The sequence below is a fragment of the Danio rerio genome, chromosome 20, assembly GCF_049306965.1.
Source record: "Danio rerio strain Tuebingen ecotype United States chromosome 20, GRCz12tu, whole genome shotgun sequence".
NCBI classification, from domain to species: domain Eukaryota; kingdom Metazoa; phylum Chordata; class Actinopteri; order Cypriniformes; family Danionidae; genus Danio; species Danio rerio.
This window is the reverse complement of record NC_133195.1, coordinates 34,780,351-34,808,180: the sequence shown is the minus strand read 5'-3', so window position 1 is coordinate 34,808,180 and position 27,830 is coordinate 34,780,351. Positions and strand designations below refer to the sequence as shown.

Below are 27,830 nucleotides of genomic sequence, written 5' to 3'. Positions count from 1 at the left end.
GATAACATGAAAACTCAGCACAAAAATGCCTATTGACCCAGCCGAGGCTTAAACCTTCACCTTTTTGCTGTGAAGCGATCATGTTACCCACCATGACGCTCATCATGGCTTATAAATGAAAAGAAAGAAAGAAGTAAGCACAAACAATTTAACACAATGAAAACAATGCCAACAAACCAGCACTGAAACTTATGTATTAAATGTCTTAATTGAACACCTGCTGCGAACAACATTCCCTGGATTTCCTTTCAGCTCTGTATTGCGCAACATTGGATCAACAATGGAAAATGATGACAGTACCTTTTGCTGTACAAAGAAAAGTTATGTACTTAATTTTCTGCAAAAGAACCCCCACATAAACCACAGTGTATTTTGTTTCCATTTTGTTGAATACAAAAGCATCTTTATAGGAATGGTTCGCCCAAAAAAGAAAGTTTACTCACTATATACTCGCGCTCAAATGGTTCTAAATCTTTATGAGTTTCTATGTTCTGTTGGACACAAAAGAAGACATCAGCCCATTTCACATAGTGATGTGAAAATATCCAGAAAATATCTGGAATGACTTTACTGGTAAATTTAAAAAAGCGCTGTTCACACAGGCAAGGACGTTCCGGAATTTTTCCAGAAAAGACCATTCACACATCCATTTCAAAATACTGGTAAATGGACACCATTAACCAGAAATGACCTCTAAATGGCTGCTCTTGCATTTGTAAACATTTGACTACATTAAAAAACTCTGTGGATGGAAAAGTATTGTGAACAACTTTGATGAAAACATATAGAGAAACACTTTTGCATGTCGAGATGTTCATAATATGTGTGTGTGCGGGTGCTCTTTTACACAGTTGACATTAAGAAAGAGCACAGAAACGTTATTTGACTAACATCTAGCAGCTAAATGTGTCTGTAAAAATATTCAAAGGCTTTTATTTTCATAAAAGCACGGATGTAAATGTGTCTAAAGGTTCTGATTGGCTAGAGTACACGTCTCACGTGTTCTAAGCGTGAACGTGCTCTTTCTGGCAGTCTTCCTTCTGCGTTCTCAAAGTGCAGCATTCTGGCAGATTACTGGTAATGTTACAACTTCTCTTTCCAGAAAACTTCCGAAACTAATTTACCGATATTTTTAAAAAGGGCCTGTTCACTCATACAAACTTTTCCTGAAAATTGCCAGTAATTTTCCGGAAAGGTCTGCATGTGTAAAAAGGGACTAATGTGAAGAAAGCTTACTTCTGTAGTAGGAACAACGAATACATGGTTACTAGTATCCAGCTACTTTCAAAATATCTTCTTTTGTGTTTAACAGAAAATTGAAATTCACACAGGTTTAAAACAAGTGAAGGGTGAGTAAATATAGACATCATTTTCAGTCCCTTTAATGAATGAGAGGTTTCAGACGGTGATATTATGCATAAAATGCCTCAGGTTGGTTATATTATTAAAAACACAACATATCGCGCCGCTTAACACCTATTGCAGCAGATGTCCACATTCTCCTGCTGGAAGGACACTGTGTCCTTTAGACAGTGATTAAGTGTGAGCACAATGCTTATCAGCGAGCCAGGAGAGTCAGTAAAAGCTGTGACTGTCAGACTGTTCTGTCCTCTGGGCATGAGAAACCAAGAAACAATTATTTACCTTAACAGGTCCCAGTACTAAATGAGGCAACACTGACCTGCACAGCGGTAACAGGGATTTGTTTGACGGGTGATATCAAAGAATAGGAAAGTAACAGTCTCTTAATCCAGGAACAATTTAGATAAGGTGTACTGCACTGGACACTACTTATTTTGTTGCTGACTGATCTTCTAAGATCACTCTCTTTAATTTTTACTTATGCTAGAGTTAATGATGTTTATCATTGCATTTTACATGGCTCCTTTTACTGTGTGCAAAATGCACACTAATGAACCATGGACTTTAAAGGCTTACCTAACTTCTGATTGATGCACCTTTGGTTTTGTTTGGATTAGTTTGCTGATGAGCAGATCATTAAAACTGAATTTTCTATTCCTGTTTTATATATATATATATATATATATATATATATATATATATATATATATATCAGAATATCAGAAATCAGACTATTAATGGCCTGACCAGATGAAATATGTCATTATAGGTCACACTTTACAATAAGGTTTCATTTGCTAATGTGTTTACCAATCAAGACTAATTTTGAGCAATACTTGTACAGCATTTATTAATCATAGATCAACATTTACCAATGCATTGTTAACATCTAAACTCATGCTTGTTTACTTTAGTTAATGCACTGTGAGGTAACACAACCTAACAATGTGCAACATAAATAAATGCTGTAATCAATGAATTGGTTATTGTTTGTTCCTGTTTGTAAATGTTTTAGTAACATTAACTAATACAGCTTTATTGTAGAGTGTTACTTCATTCATTCATTCATTCATTCATTCATTCATTCATTCATTCATTCATTCATTCATTTTTTAAATATTTATTTATAGAGTTTTTTACATTTACAATTTAAAGCATTACATCACCCCTTCTCTACCACAACCACGACACTGAAAGAAAAATAAAAAACATAAAAACAAAATAAATATAATTCCAGAGTTTCTGAGTTGACAGTGAGCAAACAGAGTGTACCATATTTGTTCAGTCCATAAGTTATCATTTAGCAGGAGAGGCTTGGCAACATCTAAAAGAAGGAATATACAAAAGAGGTGTATCCTATAATAAAAAAATAAATGAATGAGTAAATAAAAACAAACTAACAATAATAAAAACGAAATGGTCATATCTTCTTCATTCATTCTTTTTACTTAGTCCCATTATTTATAAAGGAGTCTCTAGAACTGAATGAACCACCAACTATTCCAGCATGTTTTACACAGAGGATGCCCTTCCAGTTGCAATCCAGTGCTGGGAAACATCCATACACACTCATTCACACACATACACTACAACCAATTTAGTTTATTCAATTGACCTATAGACCATTTTGAGAGATGTAAACAAAAACAATAGTCCCAATGTGTTTCCTGTTTTACATTTATCATTTCTACAGCTTCCGGGAATTCAAAAAGAGCCACATATTGATAAATAATGTTATGATAGCTGTTTTAACATTAAGTTATGATTGAATTGGCTCTTCTTGCAGTGATGAAGTAGTTTGATAACAAGCAGGAAATGTTCATGGGTCAATGACATGGCCACATTAAAATGGTCTATAGCGCATGGGGGAAACTGGCCCAGCCGGGACTCCAACCAGCGACCTTCTTGCTGTCAGGCGACAGTGCTAACCACTGAGCCACCATGTCACCCTGTTACATCATTATATGATAAAAATTTTTTAACAGACTAAAATGGTTTAGGATTCCACATTTTTAACAATAATGAATATTTTATTTTTAGAAGGATTTTGTTCTGCTTTTTTAGGGAAGTTGGAGGAAGATTACTGTTGATGACATGTTACCCTTTGACAAGGATAATAATCTGCTGCTTCCTGCTACCACAAACCAATCCGAGCTATGGCCTATGCTGTTGGCAAAAGGCATACTAAAGGTAGCCAGTACTGAGTGAGTATCTATAGTTGTAATTCAAACACATGAATGGTTGAATTAATTATGAACTTGACTTGATCTTTTCAATTATTTGACTTAGTTCACAAAACCATTTAGGGGTGCATTTCCCAAAACCATCTTTAGCCTATACTTTTGCAAGTTCCGTTGTTCCTAAATCCACCGTGTCAACAAACATTTCCAAATAGCAATGCAAATTTGTGTGTTTGTAACTAAACTTCTAGGGTTGTAGTTAGAAAAAGTTCCTGGCTATGTTCTATTCATTCATTTTGAAGCTTAAACAGAATTTGGGAAAAAAATAAACAGGGGGGCTTATATATATATATATATATATATATATATATATATATATATATATATATATATATATATATATATATATATATATATATATATATATATATATATATATATATATATATATATATATATATATATATATATATATAATAATGATAATTTTATCTTAAAAGCTGTTACTTTATCCCCTTATGGAACATTATTTGGGAAGTTTTACGCTTTAACTAACATGGTTCAAACTGTGTATCTCCAACAGATTTCCGAAAACACTTGTTATTTTTAAAATGATACATCATAGTTTGGTAGTTTAGTTGCAAATTACATCAGTGTTTAAAACACCACTTATGACTGCTTTATGAGATTTCTGTCCCTCTATTGAAAGTCGTTCACACAAAACTGTGCTGCCTCAAAAAAAATAGACATGATTGTATTTTAAGACCAGCAGATTTAATTCATGCTTTTGTTCACATATAAACATTGATCAGTGAGCAGTGTTTACAGCATTCAGATTTGATCAAAATCAATCTTGTTTCATTGTTGCACTAGAACCATTGAGGTTCATACTTGATTGTCATGCCAGCAAAATATTAGTTTGTAAAAGTGAGCGTTGTGCTCGTGCATTTAGGAGGTATAGTTGATATCTGTTGAGTTCTTCTTGGAATATATGGACCACTATCATGATAGTTTAAGGATGTTGCCATGTATTGCATACAAATGAACAAATACATAATTCAGAATTTCTGATTTGTGCTCCAAAAGAATGAGTCAACCAATTTATTCATGTTGTAAATGTTTAATCTAGCTTAGGAAATGAGCCATCTTTCAGCCTGTTAATCATTTATGTTTTTTTTATAAAATGTTCAGGAAACAAAATGCACAATAGTGTCCTTCCAGGGGGCTTTTTTCCCAATTAACACACATATACAAGCTGTAAAATTCATTACTGCCAAGGTTCCAAGATTTGGCACTGAAGCGATCATAGTCGTGACTCACCTGAAGCAAGCCACGGCACGGCCTGTTTGAAGCAAGCTTGTGTTCTTGTGTGGCAGTGATAATGATGGAATGGCTCTTTGCGTGAAGATGAACAGTGAAATCGCGCAGTTAATTAATAGCTGCCGGACTGGTTGAATACAGCATCCCGTGAGGCACAATTAGAGCATCAGCCATCTGGTTTCTTCAGAGAAAGAGAGCAAGAGGTCGCATACACACATACATTTAGACATGAACAGATCAACGTCTCAGCATAATGGAAGTGGAACTGAGTGTGCATTTTTTGAAAGGATCATCTTTTTCTGGTATTCTAGTGTTTGCTCATAGGTTTTTAAATTTATTTTATGGCCATCCGGCATACAAGTATCCTTTAATGTTATGATTTCTCTCACCAGTACTCCAGTCTCAGGCTCCGGGAGAGAGTTTGGAGAGTTTACGATCATCCACTGTCTCACTGGATGGATACCGGAGATGATTCCTTTAAAGTGAGCCTTTTAAAATATCACTCAACATGTTGCTTATACTGTGCATTCCTGAGGTTTGCAAATGCTGTGGTGTATTAGATAAAAGGCAGCATAAATGTTTCTCAGCAGGTACACAACATCATAAGTGACCAAAATTCAATGTCTACCCAGCATCTAAGAACAACGTTATTTTGACGTCCAGTATCGATGTTAAATTACGTTTATATTTGGTTGATTTTAGGTTTTGTTGGAAAGTGACCAAATTCCAACATCTGATAGATGTCATAGTGGTAACGTTCACACAACGTCAAGGACTAACATGATTAGACGTTGTCATATGGTTGATTTTAGGTTGGACATTGACGTCGACCTGACGTTGAGTTCTGACGTCAATCCTATTTTCTTTCAAAATAAAATCCAACGTCCCCATGTCGTTGGGGTACAACGTCAACATGACATCATGTTGATGTCTTGTGCCTACAGAATTTTACTTTATAGTCGAATGTGCATAAGTTTAAAAAAAAAAAAAAACATTTATTACAGAAAAATAGCATAGTTTGTCTTGACTTGACTTAAGAATTCATATGCCAAAATAAGGGTAATACGCAATTTACAAATTACTGTGGGTCATAGAAAAAGATTTTTTATAGTTTCTGGTAACCATCATTTCTGAGTATTCCTGCTGATGTCTAGGCCCACACAGAATCTGCACGTGCAGAAATCTGCAGATTTTTAGCCCATCGAGTCCATTTATTTACTTGTGGAAATGTGTGTAAATTCACATTTATTCAGTTTTTAAATACATTTCAGTAATATTATTGACAAATATGAAAATGTTTATTTGATTTATTTACAATACAGTTTGTATGTCTTGACTATGTCTTTTAGTAGAGATATTATATGAGAGAATTGCTTTGTTTACCAAATAAGTGGATCTAATTGAATTTACATTGTAAACATTAAATAAAAGATTAAAATGTATTATTTTTTATTTCATATAATTCTGTTTTGAAACTCTAAAAATAATTTCGCATTAATCCGCAGATTTTTTTTTTTTTACAATGTTCACAGCAGAAAAAGTACTCATGTCCTAAACTGTTGGACCATGCTTGTTATTGATATAATTGTAAACAATTCTTTCGTTCATTTTCTTGTTGGCTTATTCCCTTTATTAATTTGGGGTCGCCACAGCAGAATGAACCGCCAACTTATCCAGCATGTTTTTACTCAGCGGATGCCCTTCCAGCCGCAACCCATCTCTGGGAAACATCAACACACACTCATTCACACACACACACACACACACACACACACACACACACACACACACACACACACACACACACACACACACACACACACACACACACACACACACACTACGGACAATTTAGCCTATTCAGTTCACCTGTAGCGCATGTCTTTGGACTGTGGGGGAAACCGGAGCACCCGTAGGAAACCTACATGAACGCAGGGAGAACATGCAAATTCCACACAGAAATACTAACTGAGCCGAGGCTCGAACCAGCGACCCAGCGACCTTCTTGCTGTGAGGCGACAGCACTACCTACTGCGCCACTGCGTCGCCTGTGAACGATTCATCTACACTTTAAATTAAAAATAAAATAAATAATGTTAACTGGATTTTTTTTTTCAAATCAACAATGATGGACAAAACCACTTATGCCGAGTTCAAACTGCAGGATTTTCAAAGTAGTCGCATCACAGGTGTTTTCACACTGTATCTACTTAGGCTAGCATTTCGTCACTGCTTTGTTTACATTGCAAGATGGATTGGTGACAATGCATGACTTTAAAATAGGAGAATCGCTGACAACTTTGTCCAAACTACATCTCACAACCACACAAATGTGAGAAGTGACATGGAAACAACTTGAGGTCACGTATATCCTTTCTTATTAAGTACACAATGAGAAAGAAGCCTTTAGTAAGGTAGAAACTTTACTTAACTTTACTGCCCTATTTTTACACAGAAATTATTTACGCATAACTTACATTTCACACATTTTAACCATTAAAATGTACCAAAACCACCTTTACCCTGTGCAAAGTACTTTTCACATGTGCTTTATGGATGGTAACATAAGCATAACATCAAACTCTCCAATTGCACCAGACACTTTCTTATAAACGCTCCATGTTCTTTGAATGACATTGTGCGATTCTGAGTGTGCTTCACACATGAGTGGGCTGGACAAACCATACTCTTTCATCTTCCTCTATATGCACCATACACTTTCCTACAAACATTCAATTACAAAGATTCAATCAATAAAAAAAGAAAACCTGCTAAACTAACTTAAACTTGGAATCTGTATACTGTATGCCTAGTGATTTGAAGGGCTAAATGAATAAATGTAAATATAAATGTTCACATTTCTGGAGGATATACATCACAATATGGAAGAATACATCACTACATCTGTTGCTTACCACCTTTAAAACATTTTGATAGGAAATTTGTCATTTTTTTTGTAGGCTATCAACTTTTGTTACTATTCTTAACATTTAAAATGAGGCTGTCTCACAAGTTTTTGCTTTTGGCTAAGCATTACAGCTATTAATCTGTTCTCTCTGCCTGCAGCTTTGTCTTTATGTCTGTGGTATGTGCTAACAAGCTTCATTAAGCTGTGCTCTGCGATCCACAGAATGCTTTTTTTCCCTCACCGTGTGGACAGATGCCACCCTTATTAGGAGGAAATGGGCTGCAGACACTATTCTGTTGTTCTGCAAACAAACGACTGGCCTTCACCGATGTTCAGGCTTAATCGAGTTACTGCAGGAATGTTGTTCTGAAGTTTGTGCGCAGCTTTCTCTTCTCTAACGTTTGACTGTAGTTTATTGTCACTTCCTCAGCATAACTCTCACTTCTGCTCTGTTTTGGGAAACACGGCGTGGTGTCTTGTAATTTACACTCTGATGAGTTTCTGGGTTTCGGAGACTCTTCCGAGACCAGTACACACAGTATATTGTCGTATTTTGGAGAAATAAATTGCTATGAGATGAGTGCACACATCTTGCTGTCATAACTTCTGGAGAGTACTTTTTTTGTAAGGCTTGGCTAGTCAGTATCAAAGTAGAATCTCCTGAGGTCATTTACTCCATGTTGCAGCCCTGCAGGATCTTGGAGTCGTATCTCATTCCAGCAGCTCATGTTTGCCCGAACATCAGAGAGCTGTGAGAGTCCAAGACACTTATGTAGCTCGTGATTACAGTTTTTTTAGTGTGAAATTTGGACAAAGGGGCAAGCAGTGTAATTTAGTTACATTTTTGTTAAAGATTACAGGATTTACACATACAAAAGCATGGGGGCATAAATAATAATAATAATAATAATAATAATAATAAATCAATAATTAATACAATTGAATAATTAATAAATTCAATAAATAAAAAATAACAAATAAAAAAACGATTAAATAGTTTTTAATTTATTTAATTTACATATGTATTTGTTTGTTTGCATGTTTATTTGCTCATTAATAATAATAATAACAATATATATATATATATATATATATATATATATATATATATATATATATATATATATATATATATATATATATATATATATATATATATATATTTTTTTTTTTTTTTTTTAAATAGGTAACCAAATCTGTTTATTAGAATGTTCTCTCTAGAACCGTGTGGCAGTGAAGACTGGAGTGACGGCTATGAATATTATTATAATATATAAACGTGTTTATGACAGAAATAAATGACATTATAAAATATATTTAAATAGAAAACAGTTATTTTAAATTGTAATAATATTTGACCACTACTGAATATTATTTGTAATATAATATTTATTTAATATTACCCTTGGCGAGCATAAAAGATTCCAGAAAACACCAACATTTGAATTGTACTCTATGTTAAAGTTGAATATTTTCTAGTGAATGTGTGTTGTTTGTTTGTGTTGTTGGTCTTTAGTCAAGCCATAGTAATCTTCTGTATCAGTTAATTGAGCATCGCTTGCTTGTTTTTCTAATTGCTGTTTATTGATTGGTCCAAAGCGCAAAGGCTTGGTTTCTTCAGCTTTATTAGTTTCATCCATTGATCCTGAGACTGGTCATTAAATTGATACATACATTTTGTTATTTCAGGCTGTAATCAGGCTGTTCAGCTGTAATCAGCTGATATTATTTGGTAAAACCTTAATTAGAATGAACACATCAGACTCTAATCTACCATATGTTAATTTTGCTCCCAGATCCTGGTATACAGGCAAGATTTGGGATTTTCTGAGGGACAATGTTGCTCAGTTCCAGTTGGAGGAAGAGAGCTCAGAAGAGAAGATCACAATTACTGATTCTAATGTGAACAATGTTCAAAGCAAATCTCCAAAGAGCAGAGGTATTTACACACTCCCACACACACACACTTTTATATTGATTATTATACTTTACAGACTGTATTTTCTATTGTCCTAATCCCAAAGGCTTTCTGCATTTTGCATTTTCAAAATATAACAACAAAGTCCGTAAATGGCCCTTAGGGTCAAAACTTACTAGTATTGCTTTACCCTCCCAGTGTTAATCCATTTACACACACATATCTCAGTCATTTATCCTTTAACAGTTTGTGACATGTCAGATTAAAAGACACCAGCAGAGAGAGTAAATGAAAGAATTGATACGGAAGATGCCTACAGTGCTAATGGCTCTTTCCTAAACAATCTTTTTAATGGAACTTTAAAATGATCTAAGTGCTTTAGAATTTAGAGACATTTCCTTTTTTTGTGCAAAAATATTAAACGTTAAATAATTTCTGGTCGCACTTTATTTTGATGGTCCAGTTGATGAATTTAAGTTACATTGCATCTACATGCCAACTAATTCTCATTAGATTATAAGTAGACTGTCAGGTTGGGGTTAGTGTAAGTTAAAATGTACTTGCAAAGTTTCTTATAGTCAGTTAAATGTCTGTTGAAGGAGCAGTATCAACAGATATTAAGCAGACAGTCTACTATTACTCAAAATAAAGTGTTACCGTTATAGTAATTATTTTCAATTCACAAGATTTTATGAAAAAGTGTTTATGACCTCATACACATACTGTAGGTACAATATCATTATTCATTGTAATTAAGTGTATTAATGGCTATTAATTGTGTAAAATCTCAAAGGGCTCACATGACTAATCTGAAGGCATTAAAAAGCTTACCTCTTGATTAGTTTAGATGGTTTTTAGTTTGTTTATGTTTGCTTTGAGGTAATCTAAATGCTAGTTGATTCCCAAAAGTTGAGAAAAATCAGTCGTTTAGGGCATAATGTTGCTAAGATGTTAACATAAAAAACCTCATTGTTTGGAAATAATATGCTTATGATTTTTGCCCCTTTTTAAAAATTCTCCACTTTATTAGTATTTTAAACTTGTAAGTTAAATATTAACTATTTATTTTGCATTATAAATGGTCATATTTTGGTTTTGTAGGTCTCCAACAACAGGCTAATATGCATGGAAGGTCAAAAAACACTTCATTGTCTTATAATATGCATTTATTTTTACCTAATTATCCCAACAACTTATATGATTCGTTCAGGGATTTATTTGTTCCCAAATCCCTGACTGAGATTGAATCCCAAATCTCAACAGATTGGACCGATGACCCTGTTTATTGTGATTTGTCGATTAGGTTCAGCGCGAGACAGAGAGAAACACCCTCCATGACTATGATGTAGCAGAGAGTATGTGAGAGTCCAATGCAGAAATGCAATAAGAAAATGTAGTTAAACACCAGCATATTACTCTACTCTTAATCCTAACACCAAGTCATAACAACACACATTCAATATTAATCCACACAGTGGCAAAAGTTGAACTGTTTTGAAAATGGACCACGCTGTGCGTGTGAGAAACAGCTGATTGTGGCCATAGCAAAGACTGCAGAGGATCGTGAGTTCAGAGAAGCTAAACTGAACTGAACTTAAACTCTGAAACTGAACTACACTGTTTCAATTCATTATAATTTTCTATGTGAAGCTGCTTTGACACAATCTACTTTGTAAAAGCGCTATACAAATAAAGATGAATTGAATTGAATTTAAATCGGTAAAGGAAGAAGCACACGTTGCCTTTTGAATATGGTTTTGGACACAATATGTGAACAGCCCCATAAAGATTTAACCTGAGAGATACAGTATAAGGACTGATCTATAATAGATATGTAATTACAAGCAGCACAGGGCGATTACAACTTACAACACACAATTAAACACATTTTTTGCAAACTACACAAAACTAGGCAACAATTTTAATTACTCTTAAATGTTATGATGTGGAGGAAGAAGAAACTGGTCCATGAACTGTAACAGTTACTGACAAGTTCCTGTCAAAGTCTGACAAAGTCCCATACATAATAGTCTCTGCTGCTCCTAGCTTGAATAGCAAACAGCCAGCGAATCTCGTATTGCAGCATAGGTTATTGTATCAAAAATCTGAAAAGTGACAGGAACAAACATAGCACATGGTTGGCTATACAGTGGTGTTTTCGTGAAAACTAGCTTTAACACGTTATTCCCCACAGCCGAATCTCCATCTGTCATTGATCATCATCTTTGCGTCAGTCCCGTGATCCCCTGCGCTCCACTAGTGTCTGAAGGGAAAGCGCGTTCACGTTTTACTGCATCTGTAACTATATATTTGGTGATGTACTGTATTGACGTTGATGCGTTCAAGCAAAATATTTGAACCCAACTCGATTCATTTATTCGACTACTGCTGGTATAGGGCACTCTTTCAATATATAAATAATACTGTATATAGATGGTGCTGTGAAGTGTGCTGAAAACAACAGTACTTGTCAAATAAGATGTTATCAAAATATCAGTAGCAATAGTGATTCATTGCAAAAATATTGCAAAATTACTGTTAGACCAATATAATTGGAAAGGAGTCATATTTTATATGCAGTCTCTCTTCATCAAACTGTTTTTTGTTTAAAATTGGCAGTAAAGTGTTATATGCAACGTAACGTGACCAGGGCTTGACATTAACACCCGCCAACCCACCAAATGCAGGTAGATTTCAGCTCTGGCGAGTTAGACAGACACCTCCACTAGCCACTTTGGCTGGTAGGAAATAATTTTTAATTGTAGTTTTCTTTAATCCAGGGTTCGACAATAAGCATGGCCCAATATTAGAGAAGCAGCACGACTGACAAAAATAACTGTTCGTGCGAGCAAAAGATAGCAGGTTGGTTAATACGGAACGAGAGGATAATCACTTGTGCGCACAGATGATGTGATGCGCGCGACTGTTAAAATGTCCACGCGCTCTCGTTTACTTGCTCGAAACAACCGTGGATAGAGGGAACGCAACTGGTGCGATTGGTTCTCTTTGAGATAGACTGGACAAAGAGCGATGATTTTGCACCCACAGTCCTGCTGCTTTCAAGCGCTCAAGATTAAAAAAACAGATTCTTTGGTAAGCAGCAGCGGTCACTGCTTTCATTTTAATTATTCTTTGAACAGATTATTAACAGGCCTAACATTAACCATGTGCACGAGATCATCCTTTCATTATCATACACTGTATTTCACCTGCTTTCTTTTGCTTACAGTTATTTTTGTTAATATGGTTTAATTCTATTTTTTTTGTTTACAATAACATAGCTTTAATGGGAGATTACTCCCCGTTTATGTGTAGTTAACTAGTGATCTGAGACTTTTAGCCAGGACAGATTACTGTACATATTTTAGATACATTTTTATAGAAAAGTTTTGTTGGATTAAAAAGTGCACATATACAGCTATATTTTCCTTGTTTTGACACATTAAAAAAATAGTGGCAAAGAAATATTTATTTGGTGTGGTCAGAGATAAATTTGGTAGATCCTTAATTTTGAGCCCTAAAAAGTCATGTGAAATAAAAACTGATTGCGTTGCGAAAACCCATTTGCTCATGCACACTAAGCAAGCTAATACACACACAAAGTTAAATGAATGAGAATGAGGACATAACACAGCATCTAAATCAAGTAGTTTTAGCATGCCAAAGTCAAATCTATCTATATAGAATATATTTTCCCAACAAGAATAGTGTGGCTAGTGAAAATGGCGAGTGGCTAGTAATGTTAGAAATACTAGCCACAGTGGCTGGCGATCTAAAAAGTTAATGTCAATGTTAAATGAATGAGAATGAGGACATAACACAGCATCTAAATCAAGTAGTTTTAGCATGCCAAAGTCAAATCTATCTATATAGAATATATTTTCCCAACAAGAATAGTGTGGCTAGTGAAAATGGCGAGTGGCTAGTAATGTTAGAAATACTAGCCACAGTGGCTGGTGATCTAAAAAGTTAATGTCAAGACCTGAATGTGCAGAAAATTCTGACACTAAACTAATGTTCACCTGCTCACATGACATCTTATGTGAAGAAAAAAATGGATTTGTTATGAAATACAACAATAGCTGTGTTCGCTGAAATTATGAAAACTCTTATTGTGTAATTCCAAAACAATAGAAAATATGTAAAGAACATTTGAAACTTTTGTGGGACCATTAAATCCTTTAGAAGTATCTATTTTGCAGTTGAAAAAAAGCTGCAGTTTCCATTTTCATGGGATGAAAGTAACATAAAATGTCAGAGTCTTCCATCATGAAGAATAAAGATTGTTCACCTGAACATTTTTTTGGCAGCAGCATATATTTATGTACTGTATATATATTCATATATAGTTTTTCCCTGCTCTCCTCGCCATACATTATTTACTTAGAAAAACCTAGTTGAATGATGAATATTTTATCTTCCTACAGAAACACTCTATATGCATTTTGAAAACAGATATTAATAATTTGCAGCGAATGTGGCATTGAGCTCTGTGTAAAGGGATGGTGATCTGTTTAGCAGAGCATCGTGGCTAAAATGACCAATAAGTACCAATAAATTCCCTTTGACCCACTTGTTTGAATCTCTTCACTCTCTCATGTCTCCATGCATCACTTCTTCTGCAGGCTCATGTATTATGGAGTCAGTGCCACTTCCTTCACTGCTAGATGTGTATCATGAGCATGAATAAATAAAACAAGCCCTTTCTGTGATTGTGCATGCATTGTGTGTACATACCCGTATTTGTATTTGCACCATAGAAGTGTGTGTCAGTGATAATCTGCGCTTGTGTGTGTTTGTGTCAGACTGTGAACAGAGTGCCAGTGTTTTCTCTCAGGTAGTGTGATCTGAATTGAATTATCTGGCATGGCCTCGGGCAAGCACTGTCAATGTTGTCACTGTGCAGTTTACGTCGGAAATATGCAAGGAGAGCAAAGAGCAGCAAATCGCTCGTACACACTCTCGTGCATACACAATATACATCAATTTTACACCGACCTGCTGTGAAAGGCTTGGTGCAGTTGTGATAGGGAGGTGTAATTGTCAGTGTGCATGTAAACATGGATTTTCGACAGGTCTGAGGAGACTAACGATTTGATGAGTCTATTGAGGCTAATGGTTTGCTGTTCAGCCTGTTTTGGATAATTGGCTTGTGTAAGCGAGTGGTTCAGATTATGTAGGGATAATGCTATGTTTGCTGCTGAAATTTGCACACGCTCTCTCTTTTGTTATTCTTCACAAACATTATGTCTCTCCTTCATTTGCACTGTCCTCTTATCTATAGGGTCCTTTAATCCATATAATGAATCCATTTCCTCTGTCTTCCTCTCACTCCCTCTGGGTGTTTGATACTAATTAAAAGGTTGGAAATTATAACATGCTTTGACATATATCACTTTGGCACCGTGGCCTAGATCTTCAGTCCCCAAGGGTGGCTCATTTATTGAAACATACACACACATGATCGTTGTTCATTCTATTTTTGACACTTTCCGTGAATAGGACATGAAATAGGTCCTGCACCTCTTGAAGTCATTTTCATTTCAAACAAATTGTGAAGAGAGCTGCTTAACCTTTGGAAAAGGTGGATTCTCAACCACAGGAGGTCAAGCTAAATATTGTATGGGTTGATTTATTTTTCATTATTTTGCCAATATATTATGCATTATAGCCCTGTTAATACATTTCAAACTCAAATAAAGTTTTTATATCTACAGTGTATCTGGAAAGCATTTATAGCACTTTTTCCACATTTTTTTATGTTACATGTTACAGCCTTATTCCAAAATGGATCAAATTTATTTATTTCCTCAAAATTCTACACACAATACCCCATAATGACAATGTAAAAAAAAATATATATATATATATATTTTTTTAATTGTTGCAAATTTACTAATTATCAGTACTTTGTTGATGCACCTTTTTTCAGCAGTTACAGTCTCAAGTCTTTTTGAATATGATGCCACAAGCTCGGCACACCAGTCCTTGGGAAATTTTGCCTATTACTCTTTGCAGTACCTCTCAAGTTTATCTGGTTGGAAGGGAAGGAACGGTGTACAGCCATTTTCAGATCTCTCTAGAGATATTCAATAGGATTTAGGTCTGGGCTCTAGCTGGGCCACTCAAGGACATTCGCAGAGTTGTTGTGTATCCACTCCATTGATATTCTAGTGGTGTGCTTTGGATTATTGTCCTGCTGTAAGATGAACCGTCGCCCCAGTCTGAGGTCAAGAACACTCTGAAGCAGGTTTTCAATCAGGATGTCTCTGTACATTGCTGCATTCATCTTTCCCTCTGTCCTGACTAGTCTTCCAAGTCCTGCTGCTGAAAAACATCCCCAGAGCATGATGCTGCCAAAACCATGCTTCACTGTAGGGTTGGTATTAGCTTGGTGATGAGCGGTGCCTGGTTTTCTTGATTTTAGTCTCATTAGACCAGAGAATTTTGTTTCTTATGATCTGAGAGTCCTTCAGATGCCTTTTGGCAAATTCCAGGTGGGGAGTGGCTTCTGTCTGACCACTCTACCATAAGGCCTGATTGGTGAATTGCTGCACAGATGGTTGTCCTTCTTCAAGGTTCTCGTCAAGAGAACCAAACACGGAAAATCAAACACGGAGAGTCTAAAAACCCTTTTGCATTAGGAACTACTTTCTTCCGCCATTCATTCACATCTGCAGCTGATGTCAGAACAGCAGAAGCCGTTACTAATTAACCAACCTCACTTTAGAGCATACACTCCCATTTTTCCAAGGAGTCTCCCGTATTTCAGACCCATCTCCAGGCCATCTCCCGTAATGTTCTGTCTCCTGGAAAACTCCCAGAATTCCATATCCCATTTCATATGTCATTTACCTGTTTAATAAGGATTTGATCAGCTGTAGTTAGAAATTACACTGTTTTATCTTCTATAAGCTTATTATTCGGTCTCTGACGCCATCTTGTGGATGGACAGTGTCAACCGTCTTTGGTCTTAACAGGCTAATGGAAATCTCTCAGAAATTAGAAATATTTAAAAATAGGCACTATCCTTATAAATAAACTGCAATCCAAACAACTACATTATCAACTAAAAAAACCTTTAAAGTACATTGAGTTGTCAAACAGCAGCAATCATTGTCAAACTGCAGTGTCCTCTGCTTGTTGCTGTATGTGGGTGGAGTAATACACAATGGTGAAGGGTAAAGAGGTGGTACGAGTGCTGTTACTGGCAGAATATCGCACGGGTATCAATCAATCAGATTCAAGAACCAGACAGAACTGATGTGTAAAATTAAAATTCTAAAATTTTAAAAACTAAAATTCTGCATATAGTTTTTCACCCAAGAAGGAGAAAGACTCAATACACGCACATTTAAAAATGCTCAAAAAATAAACTCAAACGTTTATTTCTAACTGAAAGTATTTTACATTCAAATTTTCTTAGCAGCTTAATAAAAAAACTGTGCCTTTTATCCCCCAAAAGCAATGGGTCACCAGACATTAGCTGTACTTTTTATACCAAATAGAGCCTTAATGGAAATCAAGAGTTTGCATTTTGTGTTGTTGAAAATGAAGGGCACATGGTCCGTATATCATTTACTCCACAAGCCCTCCCTTTTCCCCTTAATCTTGATCATGTAACAGTCATGGCACTGATGGCCTGTTGTGAGATCAGAGATGGCCTTGGGAGATGAAGATCAAACACTGATAACAAAGTGCCTCTGTTTCTTCCTCTACACTGGAAGTTTGTGTGCTGTGTGAATTAGGAAAATATGGCTTGACAGATTACAGTGCCCTCTCCACTATTCACGCCTTTGTCTTTGAAACTCATGCCTTGATCTATTCGCTCATTCTCTCTTCCTATCATTGAAAATAGGCTGCGCTCTATTCATTTCATTATGTTTTAACTATTAAAGAGATGGAAGCCTGACAACAGGAAAAAAAAGTTACGTTTATGCATATAAAGTAGAAATGGCATCTCTTTCATGTTTATTTCCTAAGTCTTGTTTTTACAGATGTTCTTTTTTTCCGATTTAGCCACTGGTTCTGTTCCTCAGATAGTAGTGTGTGCCAGTTACCAGCCCTTGCACCTAATGGAGAAAAGAACCTCAATGCTCACGAGGATGGTAAGCATATGAGTTTTAATCTGCAAGTCTGCACATAAACTACTGTTTAAATGTTATGTATTTTTGATACATTAAATTGATCCCATGGCAATACAGACATTTATATGGTTACAAAAGATATATTTCAAACAAATGCTTTTAATTTGAATCTTTCTGTTCGTCAAATAACTATTAGCTAAAATGTGTGAAGGTTTCCATGTACAGTTTACATAAAATATCAAGCAGCAAAAACATTTGTTTTTAAGATTATTAATCATTTTAGAAGCATTTACTTAAGCACCAAAATGATCGCACACTAGAAAAGATTATGAAGGATCACATGACTCAAGCCTTAAACTTCAGATTTGCCATTACAGGGATAAATTATCTTTCAAAATATAATAAAATGGTAATCAGTTGTTTTGAATGTTACTTTATTACAGTTTTTGTGGTATTTATTAATTAAATAAATAAATGCATTATCATCATCAAAAATACTTTAAAGACTTAAATAAACAACAACGAACCAACCATAATCTTTAGAATTATAATATATACACTTCATTAGGGGTATTTCATTCATTCTTTTTCCTTTAGCTTATTCCCTTATTTATCAGGGATCACCACAGCGGAATGAACCACTATTCCGGACATGCCGAACTATACCTGTTTTACACAGCGGATGCCCTTCCTGCCGCAACTTAGTGTAGTTTATTTTTCTTAGTACTCTCACATTCCCCTTTAATTGTCACTTTAAGCTGTATGGAAGTGTCTTTAAAAATATCTAGTCAAATATTATATTTAAATATATATATAGTGTGGGATTTAAAATGGAATAAGTAAATATTAACAGTGTATATTTATATTTTTTCTTACTTTTATCTTGTTTCTATCATTTTTTTGAAGGAACTTAAGTGGTCACCTTTATACTAAAAATATAAGAGGGCTTAAAACATATACCCCCGGTTTCACAAACGAAGGTTTAAGGCTAGTCAAGATTAAATTGCTTGTTTGAGCTGACTCAACTCAAAATAACTTGCGGTGAAATGTCTTAAAATATGTCAGTGTCATTTTTTTTGTCTCCAGGTGCACATCAGTCATATTTTTCTAAGGCCATTTTTTTTATAAATGTTTCTTAAATAGCCTAATTTAACTAAGGCCTAGTCTTGGCTTAATCTAAGCCCTGTTTGTGAAACTGGGCCATACTCATGTATATATATATCTTAAAACTTGATACTCTCACATTCCCATGCACTCTTACATTCACACATACTTGGACAATTTTGTTTACCCAATTCACTTATACCACATGTCTTTGGACTGGAAAGCGGAGCACCCAGAGGAAACCCATGCCAACACTGGGAGAACATGCAGACTCCACACAGAAATGCCAACTGGTCCAGCCAGGACTCGAACCAGTGACCTTCTTACTGTGATGTGACGGTGCTAACCACTGAGCTGCAGTGCCGCCCCGGGATAGTTCTTGCATAAACAACATTTTTTGTCATAATTTGGTGATGCTTTTTCTTAACCTGTTTAAGTTCTTTTTTCTTCTGCCGAACACATAAGACAAAAATATTTCATTTGAAACCAGTAGCCATCGATATACATGGTATTTTTTCCTACTTTGAAAATCAATGGCTACTGTTTACCAACATTTATCTAAATATCTTCTTTTGTGTCCCACAGAGTAAAAAACAGAACAAAAAAACGTACTCTTTAATATCATTGAATGCATGAGAATGAGGTCATGCAATATGCCACACAGCAGTATGGACTCTTGTTCGTTTGATTCATTAGTTATAAACCGTTATCACCACCCAGTTTGTATAATATAAACTCCTCCACCAAACACACTTACCTAAAGCTCATTAAAGGGAAAATCTGCCTCAAATGGTATACTCTCCCTTCTTCCATCTTAGTCTCAAGCAATATTTGGCTCCGTTTGGATTAGCGCTGGATGTCTAATCCGTTATTAAGTCTCTCTTCCCTAATCTATGATCATGGTGGGTGGTGTGTGTGTTCTCCAGGCTGATTCGTCTGAGAGTCTGAGGCAGTATGGGCTATCTCAGCTCTTCAGTCACCCAGTGCTTCTCACCTGCACTCGAGACTGTCCTCTAGTGGCCCCTCCTAAAACACCTCCACTGCCTCAATGGAAACTCATCCGGCCTCGCAAGCAGACTAACATTACTGATGAGCCCAAGGGTAAGATGTTTGGTTTTTATGTGTGAACATGTTTCAAATCCTTATGTAAATGTTGCTCTAAACTGATGTTTATGCACTTCAGAACCCCCTGTTCAGAAACCAGAGCAGTTCATTGAGGTTTCCAGCCCATTCATCAACTTCAAACTCATGACCATGAGTGCACATGATATGTAAGCTCTCTCTTTCTATCTCTCTTCATGTGTGTGTACTTCTTTATGGGGTTAGTAGAACACAACATGGTATGACCTACTGTAGGTGTTACTCTTGTGTATTTTTCTAATTTACAAAACTGAAAAAAAAAATTAAGTCAGTACACCAAAAACAAAAACATAATTATTATTTCCTTTCTAGTTTTCTTTTTCTTGTTCACTCAACTTTTGAAGACATCAGCTGCACTGACTTAAAAAACATTTACAAAAACAAAAACATTTAGTTGGGTTAACATAAGATTATTAGTTTTCTGGAGAGGTGAACTACTCTGTTACAAAACTTTTTAAGTTGTGCCAACTGAACATTGGTCTGCAGAACTGGAATGACTGAACCTGAGTGAACAAAAAACCTCAGAATCCTTATTTCCTTTTTGTTTTTCTTGTGTACTCAACTTATGAAAACATCAGTTGCACTGACCTAAAATGTCAGATGTTAAGTAAACAAAAAGCTCTTTTGTAAGTTGATACTAAGAAATAATTATATCAGTAATAACAACAACAGTAAACAAGACAAGGATCAAAACATGGCAGGACAAACAAGGAAAACCACTTCGTAATGCTTCACTGGGAAAAACAAGACTCAGCAAAGAGTCTGTGTGAGTGAGGTATCTTTATAGTGCTAGTAATAAGTCTATCCTGAGCTTCCAGCTGTGTTTAATAAAGAAAAAAACAGAAACTGATTCCTCCATTTGAATTATAGTTTAAGCATTTGATTTGTCATTTAATTATTACAGGAGATCACAGGAAGTTGTTCATGAAAATAAAATATCAATTATTTTTATAATTTATAATTGATTTCTCATTTGAGAATGCATTTTGATTTATTATTTGATAATTTGATTGATCATTTAGTTGTTAGGCATTTCAATTTTAATTTTTATTTTGTTAGAAGAAAAAAGTCCATATATATACACATATCAGTTAAATAAAAATTTACAGTCCACATGCACTTAGAGTTTCTTTTTGTAGAGTAAACTAGCTAAATGTAAGATGAAAATTCACATTAAAAGTCCTTCTGCAGATGTGCCAACCAACTTTTTTCAAGTTGGATTTTTTACAGTGTACCTTTTCATTATGTAAGTGGCTGTTTTTGCACCATTGACTTCCATTATAACAACCTTTTTATTGCAAAGCCTTAACACCGAATAAATATGCAGTCTTGATTGCTGGTGGTTTTCCCTGTTGGGAAATTACAATTTGTCATTTTACGGTAGATCATCAGTTGGCACCATTAACCTGGGGGATACCCTGGGCAAAAAAGTTTCTGGCAATCATATGAAGTTTTAAGGAGGATAACAGCAGATTATAGTGCGCGTGCATAAATGTGTTTACTATGTTTACTATGTTCTAAAATCTGATGCCTATTTTGATGTTCTCAGACATACAAAGGTAAGTGCACAAACGTCTCTCTTTCTCGTTTTTACACACACGCACGCACGCACACACAAACTTGTATATGTGGTTTATGGGGACTCTCAATATACGCAATGTATTTTATATTGTAAAAACAGCTTATTATATGGCCTTACACAACCCACAGCCCTAAATCCAATCCTCACCAAAATCTGTGGCAAATTTTGTATGTCAAAAGTCCCTGTTAAGTATGATTTGTAAGCATTCTAAATGACCAGTACACAAGGCACCTTTACCACCTTTACCCTTGTGTCATGTTTTCATCCACTCTGGAGTGATTTTGAGTCGTTTTAAGTTGGCCACAACTCTCTCTGTGTATCAGCAGATTAAATATTTTTTTGACAAATCTTATTTTAACACATATTTTAGGAAAATGCTTTGAAAATGTTCAAAAACTCAACAAAACACTGAACATGTGTTACCCTTTCATTTTGTTAGTGGCTGTTTTTTCCCACTGACTTCCATTATGATGACATTTTTGATTGCAAAGCCATGACACCATAATATTATGTATTCTTTATTGTTGGTGGTTGTCCTTGTTGGAAAGATGTACGATTTTTGATGTTAATCATCAGTGGAGTGTGTGTGTGTGTGTGTGTGTGTGTGTGTGTGTGTGTGTGTGTGTGTGTGTGTGTGTGTGTGTGTTTGTGTGTGTGTGCGTGCGTGCGTGCGTGCGTGCGTGCGTGTGTGTGTGTTTGTGTGTGCGTGCGTGTGTTTGTCTGTCAGGCTTTTTTTTATACAGCCAGTGGTCCCTATAAGAGAAATAAATTGCTACTAATTACTATTATGATATTTTTTATCTGGAAATATAATTAAGTTTGTTTAGATGTAAACTTAAATTTGGTAGATAAAGAATATTGTTAGGTCTGTATAAATACAATAGAAGTCTATGGCAAGTTTCTAGTCATACAAATGTGTTTTTGTGTGTGCGCTGCAAAGTAAGGTACTGATTGCATTACAGAAAACAGCTAAGCTAAGCAGAAAACTATCCTTTAGAGAAACTTGCTAATGTATTTACTTGGAGTGCGGATTCGTTTACAAGCCGCATATGCAGGTGTTTAACTTAATAAACACCCTCTTATTGTTGGTGATTGATAGGATGTATTTCCAAGTATAGTTTGCTAAATTTTATGCATATATCGTCAGGGGAGGACAACCAGAAACATTTTGAGTTTGTGTGGTGAAGCTTAAAGGGATAGTTTACCTAAAACTGAAAAGTCGGGTGTTATTTACATACCATTATTCTTTTTCAAAGCTGTCTGACTTTCTTTAGCTGTCTAAGCATGAATGTTGGTAAACAAACAAATGTGGGGAAACATATGCTTTATCTGAATTTACAGTACTGAAAAAAATTTTCAAAGATAATTCCTTGGATTTACTAACTTTTTTATGTTAAGTGGTTGTAAATCATTTATTTGGGCTGAATTTAAACAAACAAATTAAGTTGAACATTATTAAACTTAATTTGTTTGTTTAAATTCAACACAAATAAATTGTTTGCAACAGTTCTGCTTGCAACACTTTTTTCAGTATACTGGTATATATCTGGGTCAAAAACAAATGTCCCATTTTGCAATTAAAATTTACCCTTTTTTGGGCACTCATTGAAATGCTTACCACAAAAAAAATAAAATAAATAAAAAATACCCTTAATGCTCTGGGGGTTAATACAAGACTTTTTAACTCTTATGACTTAAAAAAATAAAATTAGGTTTGTAAACAATATTAGTTAAGTTGCTTTTTATGTTTTCTCACTCAATAAATGGTGGTCTACTGCAATATTTCAAATAATGTTGGTCAAAATAAAATGTTAAAATAGGGGTTAAATATTGTTTAATCATTCTTTAGTGAAAACGTATTTTATATGAAAATAAACATGATGCATCGCACTTTATAAAGCAAACAAATAAACGAACAAAAAAACTACTGTAAATATAAAGCTGTATTAAACTTTTTTAATGATTTACTGTATGTGTCATTTTTTTCAGATCAAGTCAATTAATAATACACAATTACTCAGATTCTACAGCTGGAAACCTGAGCCTAATGGAAAAGTTTTGATGTGTCATGTCATAACTGAACCAATTACATGCTTGCTACCCCGCAGGCATGAATAATTTAGAATGCATGAATATGAGATTTGTTTTAATTCCAGGTATTTTGTCTTCAGTTGCACGTGTGAGTACATTATTAGCCCACTGAGTGCTAAAATCAGTAATTGGCTTTTGTGGAAGAGTCAAAAAGGAACAGAAACTGTGGTGCAAGACAACATTTAGTCATAATTGACTGGTCTAAAACTTAGCAATCTTTTTTGTTTTTTTTAAATAAGAACCTTTTAAAATAAACAACTGTTTATCTTATAATGTTTGAAAATTGTGTGTATGTGTGTTTTTAGGGAGCATGGAGGTTTAAAGAAGCGCATGTATAATTCTAATCTGACTTCATTTTCTGAAATGGAAGATACTGAAGATGAACACATTCAAAATGACAACATCCAGAACAGCACAAATACACTGCAAACCAATGAAAACACCCAGGTATGCCAGAGGAAAATTTGTATACTTTTTTTATTTGCAAGTTTTATGTGATGTGCACTACCATTTATACATAAATTTGGGGTCGCTAAAATTTTTTCATGTTTTGGAATAATAATAATAATAATAGTAATAATAATAATAACGATGATAATAATTACAACAACAACAACAATAATAATGATAGTAGTAGTAATAATAATAATAATAATAATTATTATTATTATTATCATCATCATTATTTATTATTATTATTATTATTATTATTATTATTATTATTGTTATTATTATTATTATTATTATTATTATTATTATTATTATTATTATTATTATTATTATTATTATTAATTATAGTTATAATAATATTTTTAGGTTATATTTATACCTGAAGGTAGATTTGATTTGCAGTCAAGAGTCCTTATTTCAAACAACTCACATAGTGACAACAAGTAGACAAAAATACATAAAACGGAAACATACAAAACACTCTCTTCAAAAAATAAAAATAAATAAAGAATATTTCTTTTTAAGTTTTAAACCAAAAAAAAGGTGTTTAAAACAATCTATAAAATGTAAAATATACAAGTCACAGAAAAACCTCTGCTTAAGTCTATGCCAGGGATCACCAAACTTGTTCCTGGAAGTCCGGTGTCCTGCAGATTTTAGCTCCAACCTAATCAAACACACTTGAACAAGCTAATCAAGGTCTTACTAAGTATGCTTGAAACACCCAGGCTGGTGTGTTCAGGCAAGTTGGAGCTAAACCCTGCAGAGCACCGGACCTCCAGGAACGCGATTTATCACCCCTGGCCTATGCTTTATTTAAATGTCTAATGACTGCTGGTATAAAACTATTTTTGGATTGTTTAGTTTCTATAGCTTGATACTAAAAACTTGCAACCAGAAGGAAGGAGCTGAAACTCTGAGTGTTGGTAATGAGCAGTATCCCTTAAAATTTAATTTGTAGTTCTCTTTAGCTGCCTGGTGTATACAGCCTCTAGATTGGCTAGTGACACCCCAGTCACCTTACTAGACCACTTAACTGTCTGATTTAGTGTGTTTTTATTCTTATCAGAAAGGTTCCTAAACCATGACTCCAAAGTAAAAGATTAAATGAATTCAAGAAAAGCATGGTGAAATAAAATCTGGTGGTGCCCCTGTTTACACACTGCTTCACAATTCTCATCAAAGGAGAGTTTAGAGTCAATAATTGTGCCAAGGTATTTGTATAATTGCACACTTTCGACAGTCTGATTTGGATTATCATATCTTTTATCTTTAATACATTTAACTGAAGATATTACTCCTCACACCATCTGACAAAATCAGTACTGGACCATGACCTCTTTCATTATCATACAGTTGGCTGACAATCACAGTGTCATTTGCATACTAATATTGGTTCTATTTTCCCACCTATGTATAACAGAGGAGCAAACTTTATCAGATAAGCACTCATTCACTCTAACACTTTGTGTTCGGTTAGTTATCATTGTTTATTATTATTATTATTATTATTATTATTATTATTATTATTATTATTATTATTATTATTATTATTATTATTATCATTATTATTATTATTGATTATATTTTAAAGTGATATTTTAGCCAAAAATGAAATTTACTCAGTATTTACTCAGTCAAGTTGTTCCAAACTTCTAGAAGTGTTTTTTTTTCCCTTTAAAAAACGATGATATTTTGAAGAATGTTGGAAACTGGCAGTTATTGACAGCCATAGTAGTAAAAAAAAAGCAATCCAAGCCAATGACTACCGTTTTCTAACATTCTTTAAAATGTCTTCTTTTGTGATCAACACTCCAAACAATTGGATTCATTAAATGATAACAAAAGTATTTTTGTATGAACTATTAATTAAATATTATAAAGTTTTACATAACTGTTATAAATAAATATATTTGAAAATCTAATTTTCTCCTGCCATTACTTCAATTTTAAGTCACATTTTTTTATAATATATGTTGAATAATAAGCTCTTCTGGTGAATAGAAAGTTTAAAATAATAGCTGAAAAATTTCATAATAATATAAATAATAGTTTAAAATATTAAAATGATGTGGAAATCTTTGAACCTTCATTATCACTTTTGCTTGCATTCTTGCTGATTAAAAATATAATTTTCTCTCAAGTCATACCAAGATCAAGCTTCCGAGTGTTCTATTGTTTGCTGTGTGAATTGTGTCTGCTCTATCTTAACAGTCGAGGGTTTCACTGTACTCCAGGGGTTGAATTCTGTTCTGTTGTGTGATGTGTATCAAAATGTTCTGCTCTCTGGCTGTAGTGCGACTGGTGGCCAGGAGGCCGAGACATGCTATGACATCCTCTAACGCCTCTCTTTTTCCAGCTCCAATGTCACTCTGCATGTCTCCCTAATCAAGAGACCGCCTCTAGCAGATCCAGTATTAGAGAGATGGGGAAAGCGGAGTGCGAGAGAGAGAGAGAGAGAATAGTAAAACACGCGTGCCTCGTTACATAAAAGGACAAGTCGTGTCCTCAGAAATGATATAAAAAGCTGCACAATTAGCCTGTCAGTCATCAGAGTGGATGTCTCACAGGGGGGTCAGCTCAGATCGGATAGCTTTAGTGTGGTTTGTAAGATAAGTGTCCGTGCATTCATGCCTCTGGGCACCTGGAACTTTACAGGAATAGTTCACTCAAATAAAAAATAAATGTTGTCACTGTTTTATTGACAGTACATTTTTTTACAGTTGTTGTAAAGCCATTTAAATTTATGTGGAATACATAAGAAGACCGATTAGTTATATTGGTGACAGTTTTGCATATAATGAAAGTAAATGAGAACTGGCTGTAAAAAATCAGTGTTATGAAGTAGTCCGCACAGTTTATGTTCACTTAGTCAAAGTCTTCTGACATTTGTGACATGTTCTATAATCAACCCAGGCTCATTCTGAAAACGTACCTCTATATACATTTCTGGAGACCGGCAAATATGCCCCAGGAGCTACGTTCTTTGCAGTTTTTGTTCTTGCCAATCCACCAGAGGCCGATGTGTATGCTTTTTCAGATCTCAAATTTTATCTCACTAGTGCCATCTGCCAGAGCGCGCTGTGGACTGATTGTTTGACTGACTGAATGACTGACTGACTGACTGACCGATAAACTGACCCATCCTCCTCCTTCCCCAACCAATAGTATTTTAAAAAGCACAGATTGAGCCGCCTACCCACTTCCCTAAACCCAACCACCAAATTTAAAAAAGCAATTCAGAAAAAAAAATCATCAGATTTTTACCATGCTTTACCACATTCTGCCCGTTATTTACTCGTTTACTTAAATTTTTGGATTTTTTTTGTCTAACCCGCTTTCTGGAACCATTCTTCTCCGGACTTGAACCCCGTCATTGCGGTTGTGTCCTTTCTGCATCTCTAGTCCAATGATGTACATGGCGAGCTAACTGCACAAACAGCGGGAAAGCCATCCATACGTAAGTAAGTGGTCAGCTGGTAAGCGTGAAAAGGAACGGCATTATACCGCCCCATAGTGTTCACTTAAAAACGTACTTCTGACTACATAATTCACAGTCTCGAGAAACATATATAGGGCTACATTTTTAGAATGAGTCTATGTTGTCTATAATGATGTTGTACTTATGTTGTATAAGATTGAAGGGCTTTATTATGTGAAAACAACCATCCTGGATGTACTTTACACT

General features: G+C 34.8%; 2 protein-coding genes across 13 annotated transcripts in view; both read left to right on the top strand.

The window, feature by feature from the left end:
- The window catches only part of LOC141379311 (uncharacterized), a 701,133-nt gene that overhangs the window by 79,329 nt on the left and 593,974 nt on the right, over positions 1-27,830 (top strand). The window lies entirely within an intron of this gene.
- adgb (androglobin) overlaps positions 1-27,830 on the top strand; it is a 77,855-nt gene that overhangs the window by 5,713 nt on the left and 44,312 nt on the right. For 8 of the 12 annotated variants that reach the window (XM_073933369.1, XM_073933368.1, XM_073933366.1 and 5 more), the window contains exons 6-12: positions 3,427-3,566; positions 5,255-5,344; positions 9,567-9,709; positions 17,708-17,796; positions 19,806-19,980; positions 20,063-20,150; positions 23,998-24,139. In XM_073933369.1, the coding sequence (XP_073789470.1) occupies positions 3,427-3,566; positions 5,255-5,344; positions 9,567-9,709; positions 17,708-17,796; positions 19,806-19,980; positions 20,063-20,150; positions 23,998-24,139 (867 nt within the window). Of the gene's footprint in view, positions 1-970; positions 1,078-3,426; positions 3,567-5,254; positions 5,345-9,566; positions 9,710-17,707; positions 17,797-19,805; positions 19,981-20,062; positions 20,151-23,997; positions 24,140-27,830 lie in introns of those variants that run through there. The other 4 variants (XM_073933373.1, XM_073933372.1, XM_073933370.1 and 1 more) reach the window with 1 other exon arrangement.